At 50.5% G+C, this 13,361-nt stretch overlaps 1 protein-coding gene across 2 annotated transcripts in view; it reads left to right on the top strand.

The window, feature by feature from the left end:
• Window positions 1-13,361, top strand: part of Selplg (selectin P ligand) — a 16,683-nt gene extending 3,322 nt beyond the window's left edge. Inside the window, exons 1-2 of one of the 2 annotated variants that reach the window (XM_005344248.2) lie at window positions 2,609-2,709; window positions 11,156-13,361. In XM_005344248.2, coding sequence (XP_005344305.1) covers window positions 11,161-12,381 — 1,221 coding nt within the window. In that variant the 5' untranslated portion in view covers window positions 2,609-2,709; window positions 11,156-11,160 and the 3' untranslated portion in view covers window positions 12,382-13,361. Of the gene's footprint in view, window positions 1-2,608; window positions 2,710-11,155 lie in introns of those variants that run through there. The other variant, XM_026788747.1, reaches the window with a different exon arrangement.

The following is a 13,361-nucleotide window of genomic DNA, read 5'->3' as shown; positions in this document are numbered from 1 at the left end:
TCTCTCACACACACACACACACACACACACACACACACGCACACACTGTAATGAAAATTAGTAAATCAAGAAGCTTCAAGCCAGTGAAGTTCAGGAGTCCTGCTGAGGGTACTCAAAAGACTCAAAAGGAAAACAGAGATCTGATTGGTTTGGAAGATTCTTAGTTTTTGATTATAACTGCATTGGCTACTTCTGATTGGCTGAGTGCGAGTTCAGTCTGTCTTTAGGTAGTTCCAAGAAGTGACTGAAACTTTGCTTATGTCTGTTTGCAAATCAAGCAGGCCTGTCTGTCTGTAACCACCTGGCTGTACGCTCATGACCCTTCAGTCTGTCTCCTTCTAAATCTGCTTTAACAAGCAGAGATGTGATTTTTAGTGCCTGCTTTGTACTCCACCAAGAGACAGATCTTTCTGGTGTGGGACTTCTGTTTCCCCAAATGTTCTCTCATGTTGAGGTCCTTGAGGGTACATTCCTAGAGTCACCAAACTGCTCACTGTGGATGCTGGTCTCGCAGGTGCAGGAGGATGTGGTTTCACGGTCTCCACACAGAAAGCATGGACTGGACTCCACTTGGCAGTGTGTGCACCTCTAGAAAGCATGTCTTCTGCTCAGTGGGCCTTGATAGAGCTCAAAGGCTGCTGCCTCTGTCTCCCACCACGTAAACTGGCTGGGGCGGAGCTGGATGGCAGGGCACTTTCCGGGACAGAACGGTCACGGTTCCTTTCCATGTCTCTACATCACAGCCTAGATGTGAGTCCTGTTGCTGCAGCCTATCTGTCTACTCTGGTGGGCTCAGCTATGGACCTTAGCGCTGGCTTCCTCAGGCTGTTGAAAGATCCCGTCCCGACTCACCATGGAGTCTCAGGTCTGTCTGTCTGTCTGTCTGCCTTGTTTTATGTGTTTGCTTTACTTTAAACATTATTTTGTTTTATATATTTATTTTGTGTGTATATATGTGCATATACATGTAGTAGGAGACCGCTTGACCCAGACTCCCAAAAGAACCACACAGAAACTGTGTTAATTAAGTCACTGCTTGGCCCATTAGCTCTAGCTTCTTATTGGCTAACTCTTACATCTTAATTTAACCCATTTCTATTAATCTGTGTATCGCCATGAGGCTGTGGCTTACCAGCTAAAGTTCTGGTGGAGCTCCATGGCTTCTCTCTGACTCCGCCTCCTCTCTCCCAGCATTCAGTTTAGCCCCCCCCCCACGCCTAGCTCTACTCTGCCCTATCAAGCCAAGCCAGTTTCTTTATTTGCCAGTGGTATTCACAGCATACAGAGGGGAATCCCACATCATACATATTCATGCCATGGTGTGTGTGGGAGACAGACAGACAGACAGACAGACAGACAGAAATCACCTTTCAGGAGTCTGTTCTACGAGGTAGATTCCAGTTCTTGAGCTCAGGTTATTGGGGTTTGGTGGCAGGCAACTTTATAAATAGTCCTATTTTGTTTTTTGAGATGAGCTATGGGACCCTGGTTGGCCTGCTATTCATTATATTATCCAGGCTGGGCTCAGCCTCTCAAGTGCTGGGATGACAGTTATGAACTACCATACCTGCCTCTTATCTTATTTTATTGGGCTGGGTCTTCTCATTTTGTAGCTCAGGCTGACCGCAAACCCTTGTTCTTATTGTCAGCTTTTGAGTGCTGGGGTTACAGGCTATAACACCTTGTCCTGCTGGCTTTCATTTTTAAACAATCTACGTGCAAGGCATTGTATGCTTTTCTCTATATGGTTCCCGAGCCTGGCCTTGTCAAACCGCAGGACAGACCCTGAAGCTTAATCCCCTCCTCTTCTTCCTGATCTGTCAGCCTGTCTACCCGTCACTCCTGATGTCACTGTCACTTCTCCTGCCTGACTCTACAACCCACCTTGGAGTGACACCTTTACTTCAGGCATGAGGTCATGGTAATTGTTTACTGGCTGGCCTCACCATCCTATTGAGAAGAAAAGCATCCAATTGCCCAGGAGAAGGAGGATCCTGAGGCCAAGCAGAGCTATAGAGGTGGAGGTACACATATACACATACACACACTCACATGCACACACACACACAAACGCATGTGCTCACACACAATCACGCATACACATACACACATATACAAATACACACATATACACATATACACATACACTCATGCACATACACACATGCACACATACAAACACATGTGCTCACATGCATGCATACACACGCAGGCACACACACACTCACACGACATGAAAGCTATTCTCTGCACCAGCCCCAGAGAGATGGGTACTTTGTGGTTCCCACCCCTCTGCCTCCCATTTTCTGCCTTGAATGGAATTGAGACCTGTCTTCCTTTCCAGCCTCCCAAGGCAGGGTTCTTTCTGACCAGCACTCTCTTTCCAAGGTCTCACCCAGAGGTCCCCTCACCTGTAAGGTCCCATACCTTCCTTGTATTTCCAAGAGTGCTATCAGGCCAAGCACGTCACTGTCACACTGCCCACCCAACTTGAATAAGATTTGTCACCAAAACTGTCACAAACAAGGGGGTGTGGGGTGTCACATGACCAGCCTGAGTAACCACATTCTCACTTCCTTCTTCCACACCCTGCCGTTGGGGGTTGTCCGATTGGGACTGCAAGTGTCTGCCAGTGTGGGCTGGGGCCTTGTCATTGAGGCAGAGCTGCTTCTGGGCCCCGAGGCAGCTGCCCCATGCTTTGCTGAGCAGGTAAGTACTGATTTGCAAAACTGGGGAGTGGCTGGTGGCCCAAGGGATAAGAAGCTTGCCTTTCCATTGCTAGCATACAGGGCAGAACCAGGAGCCCTTCCGAGTGGCCCTGAGGCTCTGGACCTTGGTCTCCATAGAGACTGGATTTTCTCCAGCCTTAGCTGTGGGTCTCCCCTAACTGCTGTCTGGGTACCAGGCTATGGCTGCCGCCTTGTAGTCACTGAATGGAGGTTCAGAGAAGTCTGGGCCCTCTCCCTAGAAATGATCCTACCCCTCTTTTCATGAGTGGGAAACTTAAGGCCAGTGCTAAGACTGAGCCTAGAGGAGCCCAGAAAAGACAGAGTGCGGTCTGTCTTGAGGTTGTTAAAGCATGAGAATATCCTTTGGAATTTTCTCTCCTCGCTCTTTCAAATTAGATGTGGTTTCCGTTGGTTCATTAGGCTGACCTGGAACTCTGTGTAGCCCAGGCTATCCTCTGGCCTTGGCCTAGTGCTGGGGTTGCGGGCATGCACCACCATACCAGCCTTCTTTGATTATTTTAAATTTTTATTTGCATATTATTTTGTGTGGGGGTGTGTGCCTATGAACTTGTGTGCACGAACAGCCCACGAGTGTCATCGGCATGTGTGGAGGTCAGACAATAGCTTGAGGGAGTTGGTTCTCTCCTTGCCCTGTGGGTTCTGGGAATTGGACCCAGGTCAGTGGATGTTCCTAGCAGGCCCTTTTGCCCTTGGAGTCATCTAACCCACCCAGATCTTTTTTGCTTTTTTTTTTTTAAATCAGATTGAGAAAACAGAACTTGTTTTTAAATTAGTCTAAGTTTTAAAAAATGTTATGTGTATGGGTGTTTTGATTGCATGTATGTCTGCACATCATATGTGTACGGTGCCTTCATAGGCCAGAAGACAATGTTGGATCCCTTGGAAGCTGAATTAAACATGGCTGTGAATCTCTGTGTGGGTGTTGGAGATCAAACCGGGTACTCTGGAAAAGCAGCTAGTGCTCTCTAATCCTGCTGAGCCATCTCTCCGGGCTCAGTGTTTTGAGACAATCTTGTCTAGTCCAGGCTGGCCTCAAATCTCCTACATAGCCACGGAGTATCTTAAATTCTGTACCTCCAGTTTCAAGTGCGGTGATTACAGGCATGTACCTCTACCACACCCGGTTCCTTGATGCTGGAATCAAAATCAGAGCTTCAGGCAAGCTAGGCAAGTGTATTGCCCACTGGAGACTGGCAGGCTGAAGACCAAGCAGAGCCCAGCCCCCACACCTATAGATCTGTGTTGTGCTTTGCTGAATGATGTTGGGTTTGAGTCCAGGCCTTTTGTCAAGCTTGGCCAGTGCTTTACCACTGAGCATCCTCAGCCCTTCATCTCTAGATAGAAATTGGTTCCTTTGTCTGACAACGTGGTTTTTTGCTGGCCTCATTTTTACTTCTTTTCCTGGAACTAGGTTCTATCTACAAGGGTCTGACCTCTCGGTGGCCAAGGGTGAGAGAGGTAGCTCTTCTGGATGCCTCTGGTGGTACCACACCCTGTGAGGATGTTCCTTCCTCACCATATTGGCCAGTAGCCAGAGAGCTGAAACTGAGGAACGAAAGGGGCTGGGTCACCCTGCCAAGCTCTCCAGAAAATCTGGGTTGGATCCCTGTTGGGTCACCGGAGGGGCTTTGGTGCTTTGGGGTCACCTGAGTGTCCCGATGGATGGTGCTGCTGTTTATAGGTGGGGAAACCAGGCTCTGAGGGAGAGATGACAGCCACATGTGATGTTATGGTCAAGAAGGCCTATGGCTACAGGACCCTGGACCTGTGGTGACCAGATCTGTCAGTCCCCTTTGCTGCAGGAGGTGATGCACTGGACAGACAGACTGGCTGGCTAGGACATGTGCTGTTTGTGCCACTTGAGAAAGCCAGGGGAAGCTCTCTTTGAACTTGTGCTGAATCTCACGGCTAATCTGTAGCTGGCCAGTGCCCTGGGGTTCCAACAAGTCGTGCTTAGTTCCTGGGGTTAAGGAGCTCCCACGTTATCTAAAGTTATGCTTGTGGCCTTGCAAGGGCCCACAGGATATTAATTAGACACACAGGGTGTTTACTAGTAAAGAGTCACAGGAGCAGGAGTGAAGGCACACGCCCTTAATTTTAGCATTTTCTGGAAGCAGAGGCAGGCAGACCTCTATGAGTTTGAAGCCAGCCTGGGCCACATAGTCTCAGAATGAATGAATGATAGGGGCGGAGTGTCAAGGCACACAGCTATAATCTCAGTACTCAGGCAGGAGACTCAGTAATTCAAGGTCATTTTTGGCTACAGAGTTGTAGGCCAGCCTGGGCTACATGAGACTGCTTCAGAACAAACAAAAAGTTTATAGGGTGGGAATGGGAATTAGAAAAAAAAGGGAGTGGGGTCCAAGCTAGGCAGTGGTGGCACACGCCTTTAGTCCCAGTTCTCAGGAGGCAGAGGCAGGCGGATCTCTGTGAGTTTGAGACCAGCCTGGTCTATAAGAGCTAGTTCCAGGACAGGCTCCAAAGCTACAGAGAAACCTTGTTTTGAAAATTTTAAAAAAAGAAAAGAAAAAAGAGCCCTTGATCGGTGGGATGTGCCAGTTTACAAATACACTGCGAAGAGACTGAGACCGCATGTCTGCAGTTCTGGGGTCTGGAACGGCCCTGTTTAGGGATGTTGGGCCTGTTGGTTCTCTGCCCTCCGTAAACTTGTGGGCTGGTGAGGTGACACAGGGCAGATTATCACGGTGCCCATGAGCTAAGAGAGACCCCAGCTGTGCCTGCCGGTTGCTAGACCCTGGGCATGTGTCACTGTCTCCACGTGGCTGCAGTGTTGAGCTTCTGGAGTTCATGGGTTAACTTGAGTTTTAGGAGACAAACTTCAGGAAGGTTTACAAAATGGAAGATGCTGGACCAAACCTGAGATGATCTGGATAGCTCCAAGCAAAGATGGTTTGGGACTCGCTCTGCAGAGGCACTGCCTAGCTTCCAGGCCCTGCTCCTGGTCAGGGTGACTCTAGATGCCTGGGAGCCCTCAGAACAATGGTTCCCATCCTTTAACGGGGCCAGGTGAGTCCTAGAGCAGGGCCCAGCACACATGCAGGTCGCGTTCAGTGTGCATGACTCACGAGCCTGGAGTCGATGAGATGGAGGCCGCATCTAGGTCCTGCTATAGTGACCGACTGTTGGGCTTCTCGCTTCTCTAAGGAAGCAGAGGCCAGTTCCAGGCTGCTCCCAAGCTGGGGATTTCCCAGGACCCAGCAATGGTTAACAGGGAGCCCCTTGCCCTAAATGCAAAATTCAAAATTATGACAATGCGTGGTTTCAGTCCCACCACTTAGGAGGAAGAGGTGGTTGTATCTCTGTGAGTTTAAGACCAGCCTGGTCTACATAGTGAGCTTCCAGACTAGCCAGGGCCACATGGGGAGACCCCGTTTGAAAATAATGATAATGATGATGTTAATTAAGCTGGCTTTTATTGAGCATTTACTGGGTTCTAAACATCCCACGGGGACATCCCATCCTCACTATCCTCAGCAGCCCTGTGAGCCATGGAATCTCTTGCCTCTTCACACAAGTGTCCTCACCCTTGACCTGATTTGTGACGCTTTGCCCTCATTGTGGTGTGAAAGTTCACCCTTCTGGGCCACACCTTTAATCCTGGCACTAGGGGAGGCAGGCAGATCTCTGTGAGTTTGAGGGCAGCCTGGTCTACAAGAGCTAGTTCCATGACAGGCTCCAAAGTTACCGAGAAACCTTGCCTCGAAAAACAAAAGAATAAAACAAAACAAAAACAAAAAAGGAAGTTCTCCATTGTGGAGGACAGGACCCACACTTTAAGTTTTGAATCTTATCTACCCTGGGCTATTGATTCTTAAACACTGCAGGCTGGAGTTAGCAACACCTGTTGCCAACTGCAGGCTAAGGTCAGCCTTTCCAACACTTTTCACATGGGCCTGGCTACTCTGCAATGTTTTTCAGGTCAAGCGTGCTCACGTGTTCATCTACCATGGATTTATAGGCCCTAAACCCCATGGTAAACTGAGGCGCACCTATGTTTCAGATCTGATATCCATGGCTCAGAGAGGTGAATTGAGTTGCCCAAAGTCACACAGCTTTGCCTGGGACAGACCTATGATGGACTGTTATCTGACTCTCCTATAAACCCCTCTTGGGACCTGGGGTACCTGTGCCTCAGTCTCCCCTGATTGTTGGTGTAGGCTTTGCCTTTCTTGGAGTCTGAAGCTCTAAGATGATGTTCAGGGACTCAAAATGGGAGGGTCCAAGCTTCTCAGAGGACTGAGGCCACTCAAAGCCTCATAAACTCCAGGGCCTAGGGAGGTAGCTACTGGTTTGGGGGTGAAGGACAGGAAATAGGCAGGTGAGTATGGAGACAAATTGGATGTGGCTTCACCTTAAAGTTCAGCCTAGCCCACTCTTGCTATCCCTCATCTGTGTCATGGGGGTCCTGGGAGCTGGGCTTCCCTGGAAGAAGACGGGGGAGTTCATCCAGAGAAGGGCCCACCGCAGTGGCAGCGTGATGGGGTTGATGAACGTCGCTTTCCCTGTAGAACATGCCTGGACTTCAGGAGACGTCACCAGTGATGCAGCTGGTGCTGGGCTCCAGCCCACCTATTTCGGACATGGCTTCCATCGGAGCTGTGGGATCCTATCTTTGCAGAGGGCAGATGTCCCAGGTCCTGGTGTTCCAGGACCAGGCCTGTAAGGGTACACAGATGGCAGGGACTGGCCTGGAGTGGCCCGGTGGCCCTGCTTAGTAGAGACTGAGGGACTTCTGTGATGTCTGACTTGTGGGTCAAACTGGTCACTTTGGACAGGCCCAGGGACGGAGCTTCGGGCTCTCCCAGGAGCCTCGTCTTTTTCTGTGCTGAGCAAATGTTCTGCCACTGAGGCGCACCCTCAACCAGGAGGTACGGCCCCAGCTCTTGTTTATTTACCTTTCCATCTGAGCTTGTGTTCTTCTGCCTCTACCAACCAAATGCTGGGGTTACAGCTACACATCAGCAGGCCTGCCCATATTTTAAAAAGAAATTATATTAATTTATGTATTTACTTCTTTATATGAGACAGTCTTGCTGTGTTGCCCAGGCTGGTGTTAGACTCTGGGCTCCAGAGATCCTTTGGAATAGCTGGGATGCCCAGAGCTTCCACCTGCTCACTCCCGCCCAGCACCTGCCCACAGCAAGGAAGGGCTCTTGTTCCCTGACTGCCCACAGCGCAGCCTTCTCATCTCCATGGCCCCTTTGAGCCTGAGCCTCTGTGTCCTCACAGAAGGTTTCCCCTATTTCTTCCTTTCAGAAGCCAGCATCTGTGGCCTTCCATTGGACATCTTTGAACCAATGTCACTCGTTTTACATACAGTGGCAGCTGAGTGTCAGAGGCTTATAGCTGCTGAAGGGGGAATGTGGGCCAGCCCTGCCTTCACCCCAGGTCGCCTCTGTGTGCCTGGGATTGTGGGTAGAAAGTAGCCTGGCTCCTTTCTGATTGGCCCTTACCTGCAGATAGGACCCCTGACTTTCAGTCCCTCTGGTCCCCCCACAAGCTGCCTTTCCCCCAGGAACTGAAGGGTTAACCTCCCACCCCCACCATTTCAGGAAGTGGTTGAGTCTCTGCCTTCCAGGAACCAAGGGGAGGTAGTGGGTGTTGGGCTGTGTTGGTATCTGTGTCATGGTGATGACACATACCTTGTACCTTGGCACCCGGGCTTCTTCCTGCATTGCTCTCCCCACAGGAAAGTGGCACCGAGGCAAGGCAGGCCGTGTCTTTTTCCTCTAAGAAGGAACCCTGCTCAGAGAGGCAAGCGTCTGTCTCAAAGTCACAGCGTCTAAGAGGCAGTGTTTGAAGCGCCTCCCATCCGACACCATTGTCTGCTGTCCCTTTCTAAAGGACCTTCACAGCGCCTTTGAGGCAGGTCTTGTCATCCCTGTTGTCTAAGCAAGGACACAAAGGGCAATGCTGAGAGAGACCAACCAAGGGGAGAGACGGCTCAGTGGTTAAGAGCACTTGCTGCTTTTCCAGAGGACCTGAGTTCGGTTCCCAGCACCCTTGTCTGGCATTTCACAACCACTTGTAACTTCAGCTCCAGAGGATCAGATGCCTCTAGTCCCTGCAGACACCTGCACTCAGGTGCACAGACCCCCACACAGACACATCATATGAATAATTTAAAATGCCAAGGGTTTTTTTAAAACCCTTTTTAAAAGGTTTTGTTTTGTTTTTGATTTTCTTTTTGTCTTCTTTTGGTTTTTAGGACAGGGTTTCTCTGTGTAACAGCCCTGGCTATCCTGAAACTCACTCTGTAGACCAGGCTGACCTCAAACTCACAGAGATCCACCTGCCTTTGCCTCCCAAGTACTGGGATTAAAAGTATGTGCCACCACCGCCCAGCAGGGTTTGTTTTGTTTTGAGACTGTAATTACATCATTTCCTCTGTTGCTTTTCTCAAGCCAAATCCCCCCCATGCCTCTCCTTGTTCTATTTCAAACTCATGGCCTCTTTTTTCATTAATTGTTTTTTCTGGATGAGGTTGCTTTGTGTGTCTTTTCAGAAACGACTACTGGTCGGTGGATACCCAGTCAGGGTGCTCTTTCCTGGGGACACAATTACTCTCCATTCTCCTTCCTTAGTTGGCTCCAGTTCTTGCCTGGGGGCTGAGCCCTCCCCTCCACTTTGGCATGTCTATTGATGTTGTCCTTTTTCAGTTCAAATAGATCACTTTTTTAGTAAAAGAGACAAAGACCTGAGGACAGGCAAAAAATTGTGTGTGGGCAGGGAGGAGACAGATAGATGGGGCGGGGGCAGGGGCAGGGAAGAGACAGATAGATGGGGCGGGGGCGGGGGTGGGGGCGGGGGTGAAGGAGAAGCATTAGGAACCAGCAAGCTGCTGTTCTCAGACCAGGGTGTGCTCTTCCACTCAGCGGCTGTTTTGTGAGGGCCATGCCCACTGGTCCGTTTGTAACTTTTTCTTTTGAAGTTGTTATTATCTAAAATAGAAACAGTGTGCAGGTGAGAGGTCAGCTGTCAAGGCATCTGCTGGCAAGACTGGCAGCTGTTTGCATCCCTGAACCCATGAGGAGAGAACAGACCCCCATCTGCACACATGGCTTGTGCGTGCGCACAAATACACACACACACACACACACACACACACACACACACACACACACACGCTCTGAGGCAGAGGCAGGCAAATCTATGAGTTCAAGGCCAGGCTGGTCTACGGAGTGAGTTCCAGGACAGACAGGGATACACAGAGAAACACCATCTTGGGGGGAAAAAAAGCAGAACAAAACAAAAACAAAACAACAAAGAAAGAGAATCCCAAACAAAACTACAAAAAAAGGAGATGAAAATCCATTCACTTGCTCTACCTCAATGGATTGTTTTGCCCGCAGATCAATTGTTTTCATTCTTTTTGTTTATTAACTTTTGTTTTTGGAGGCAGGGTCTTGCTACTGACCCTGACTGGCTTGGAATTTGCTATATAGGTCGTGCTAGTCTTGACCCCACAGTGATCCACCTACCTCTGCCTGCAGAGTGCTGGGACAGAAGGAGCCACCGTGCCTGCTCATTTTTTATTTCCTATTTTCAGGTTTCGGGACTGAATCTGGAGGCTCACACACGCTCTCAGCAGGTTCCCAATGCTGACTGGGCTTTCACAGCCCCTCACCTTCCTCTTTTTTTTTCATGTTTAAAACAGGATCTGCCTCCTGGGTGTTGTGGTTACAGGCACGTGCCACCATCCCCAGACCCTTTGGGCTTCTTCTTAATTTTGTTTTTATTTGTTTTGAAACAGAATCTCATTAAGCCACGCAGGCTGGCTCACTAAGTAGTAGGAATAGACCTACTTCAAATTTGCAGTCCCCCGCCTCAGTCTCTCAATACTGGGATTATAGTCTTGAGCCTAGTAGAAATAAAACATTTTAGGACTGGAGAGACAGCTCAGTGGCTAAGAGCACTGACTGCTCACCCAGAGGACCAGGGTTTGATTCCCAGCTCCCACATGGCAGCCTATAGCTATATCTCCAGTTCCAGAGGATCCTGTGGCCTCCATTCATACAAACAAAATGAAAACACATAGATTATATATAATATGTTATATATATAAATTAATATAATTAATCTATATATTAACCACTGAGCATTGTATAGCTCATAGCTATAATCTCAGCGCTCAGGAGGTTGAGGCAGGAGGAGAAAGAAAACAAAATTTAACCAAAAATGCCAGAGAGGTTAGTGAACTGTCTCTGATGGTTGGATGGCATTGTTTGTGTGGATGAGCACAGTGCTTCTCAATGCAGCCAGGTCTCACCTCAAGAGATGTCTGATGCCACAGTGCCCGCCCCAGACCAGACCAGCTTTGCCTGTGAAGTCTTCAGCAGGCACAAGGTGATGCCATCCCCGCCTCTCTGCCCCTGTCTCCCCAGGTACCATGCTTCCACGCTTCCTGCTGTTGCTGAGCCTCTTGGGCCCTCGCGACAGCCTCCAGTCATGGGACATCCAGGAGCACGGAACCAAGGTAGCCTCAGGCCCTGTGCCTCTTCGGGAACGCAGACAAGCAACTGGAGATGATGATTTGGGGGAGTATTATTATTTCCTGGAAGGCACAGAACCCCCAGAAATGCTGATCAATGTCACCAGTGCGGTGGCTGCAAACCCTGAGTCTCCGACCGTGTTAGCCACACTGGAGCAGAGAGTTTCTGTGGGGGCCGGAATCTCTGAGTCAACTACTGCCAAGGTTACTGCCACTGGCCCTGCTGGTCCAGATGCAGGAGGACTGGCTGTTGAAATAGTGAGTACAGAATCAGCCACAGAGTGGAGGCCAAGCACAGTGGAGATGACCATCCAACCAGCAGCCACGGAGGCAGAGACCTCACAGCCAGCACCCACAGAAGCAGAGACCTCACAGCCAGCACCCACAGAAGCAGAGACCTCACAGCCAGCACCCACAGAAGCAGAGACCTCACAGCCAGCACCCACGGAGGCAGGGACCTCAAAGCCAGCACCCACAGAAGCAGAGACCTTACAGCCAGCACCCACAGAAGCAGGGACCTCACAGCCAGCACCCACAGAGGCAGAGACCTCACAGCTTCCCAGGAGTCAGGTTGTAAAAAGTCTGTTCACAGAGGCCACAGCCACAGAAGCACCTTCTACAGAACCCACTGCCACAGAGATCATGCCCACGGAGTCCACTGCCACGGAAAACATGTCCACTGACTCTACCATCTTCCTTGGCTCATCTGTGACTCATAAGGACAATGATGTGGCAACTGGCCACTTGAATGACAATGGCTTGAAGAATGGGCTGTTTGTGACTCCCAGGAGCTCTCTGGCCACAACGACCCCAGGGATCTCGGACCTCATTCCCGTGAAGCAATGCCTGCTGGTCATCCTCATCTTAGCCTCTCTGGCCACCGTCTTCCTGGTGTGCACGGTGGTGCTGGCGGTCCGCCTTTCCCGTAAGAACCACATGTACCCAGTGCGGAACTACTCCCCCACTGAGATGATCTGCATCTCATCCTTACTGCCTGAGGGGGGTGAAGGGGCCCCTGTCACAGCCAATGGGGACTTGCCCAAGGTCCAGGACCCGAAGACAGAGCCCAGTGAGGACCGAGATGGGGATGACCTCACCCTGCGCAGCTTCCTCCCTTAGCCTCCCTGGCTACCTGAGCAAGGCCCTTGCTGTACCTCCACCCACTGTTCGCCAAGGCCATAGAGCTGGGCTTCCTAGGTGGACTTTATCCATAGGGATCTTTAGGGAAGGGGCCTGGACCCACCCCAATCAGGGCCCAGAGCCTCCAAAGTCCTGCATCTTCTGCTTTATTCATGGAATCCAGTGACCTCCAAGCCAAGGACCATGGTAGCAGCTGCTGCTCCTAGACGCCTCTCTCCGACCTGTCTGCTGCTTTTTCTGTCGCCCCAGCCACAATGCCTCCCAGTGCTGTTCAGCTTCCTGCAGGTCACTGAAGTCCTGGCTGCACATCCCCAAGAAAGAACGAATTCCCTTACCCCACTCCCAAACCTTCCTCTCAGTTGCCATGGTTACCTGATAAGAAAGGATCTCTGGGAAGGCTGCCCTCTGGCCATGTCTGTTTCTCTACCCGCAGTGAGGGGCAGCTCTTGGCCTTCCCAGGCACCTGTCTGAGGATCCCAGGACCAGGCTTGGGTCTTGTGAACCCCTGAGCTTCTGTCTGGTGACAGTGGCCTTCCACGGTGGCACAGCATAGGCACTCAATAAATGTGTATGACAAATGGTGGCTGAGTCCTTTGTGGGCCCAGGCTGCCACCTCCAGGCAGGGTTCCTGAAGGGCTCTCAGGCCAATCTCTGTCTTCCTCTCAGACAATAGAGATTTTTAGTGCCTCCTTGGGTGACTGCAGGGGACAGTGCAATGTAATTGCACACACCTATGCTCCCAGCACTAGAGAGCTGAGGGGCTGGAGGTCAAGGGCATCCTTGATGTTGTGGCAAGCTTGAAAGCAGCCTGGGGTCCCTGAGACCCTGTCTCTGGCTGGCTGGCTCAGCAGGTAGGGGTGCTTGCAGCCATGCCTGGTGTCGTAAGCTTGAATGGGGCCTACATGGTGGAAAGAGAAAACTGCTCCCCAGAAATTGTCCTCGGACCTCCACACACAATA

This window comes from Microtus ochrogaster, chromosome 2 (genome assembly GCF_000317375.1).
Source record: "Microtus ochrogaster isolate Prairie Vole_2 chromosome 2, MicOch1.0, whole genome shotgun sequence".
NCBI lineage: Eukaryota > Metazoa > Chordata > Mammalia > Rodentia > Cricetidae > Microtus > Microtus ochrogaster.
This window is presented reverse-complemented; position numbering and strand designations above follow the sequence as displayed.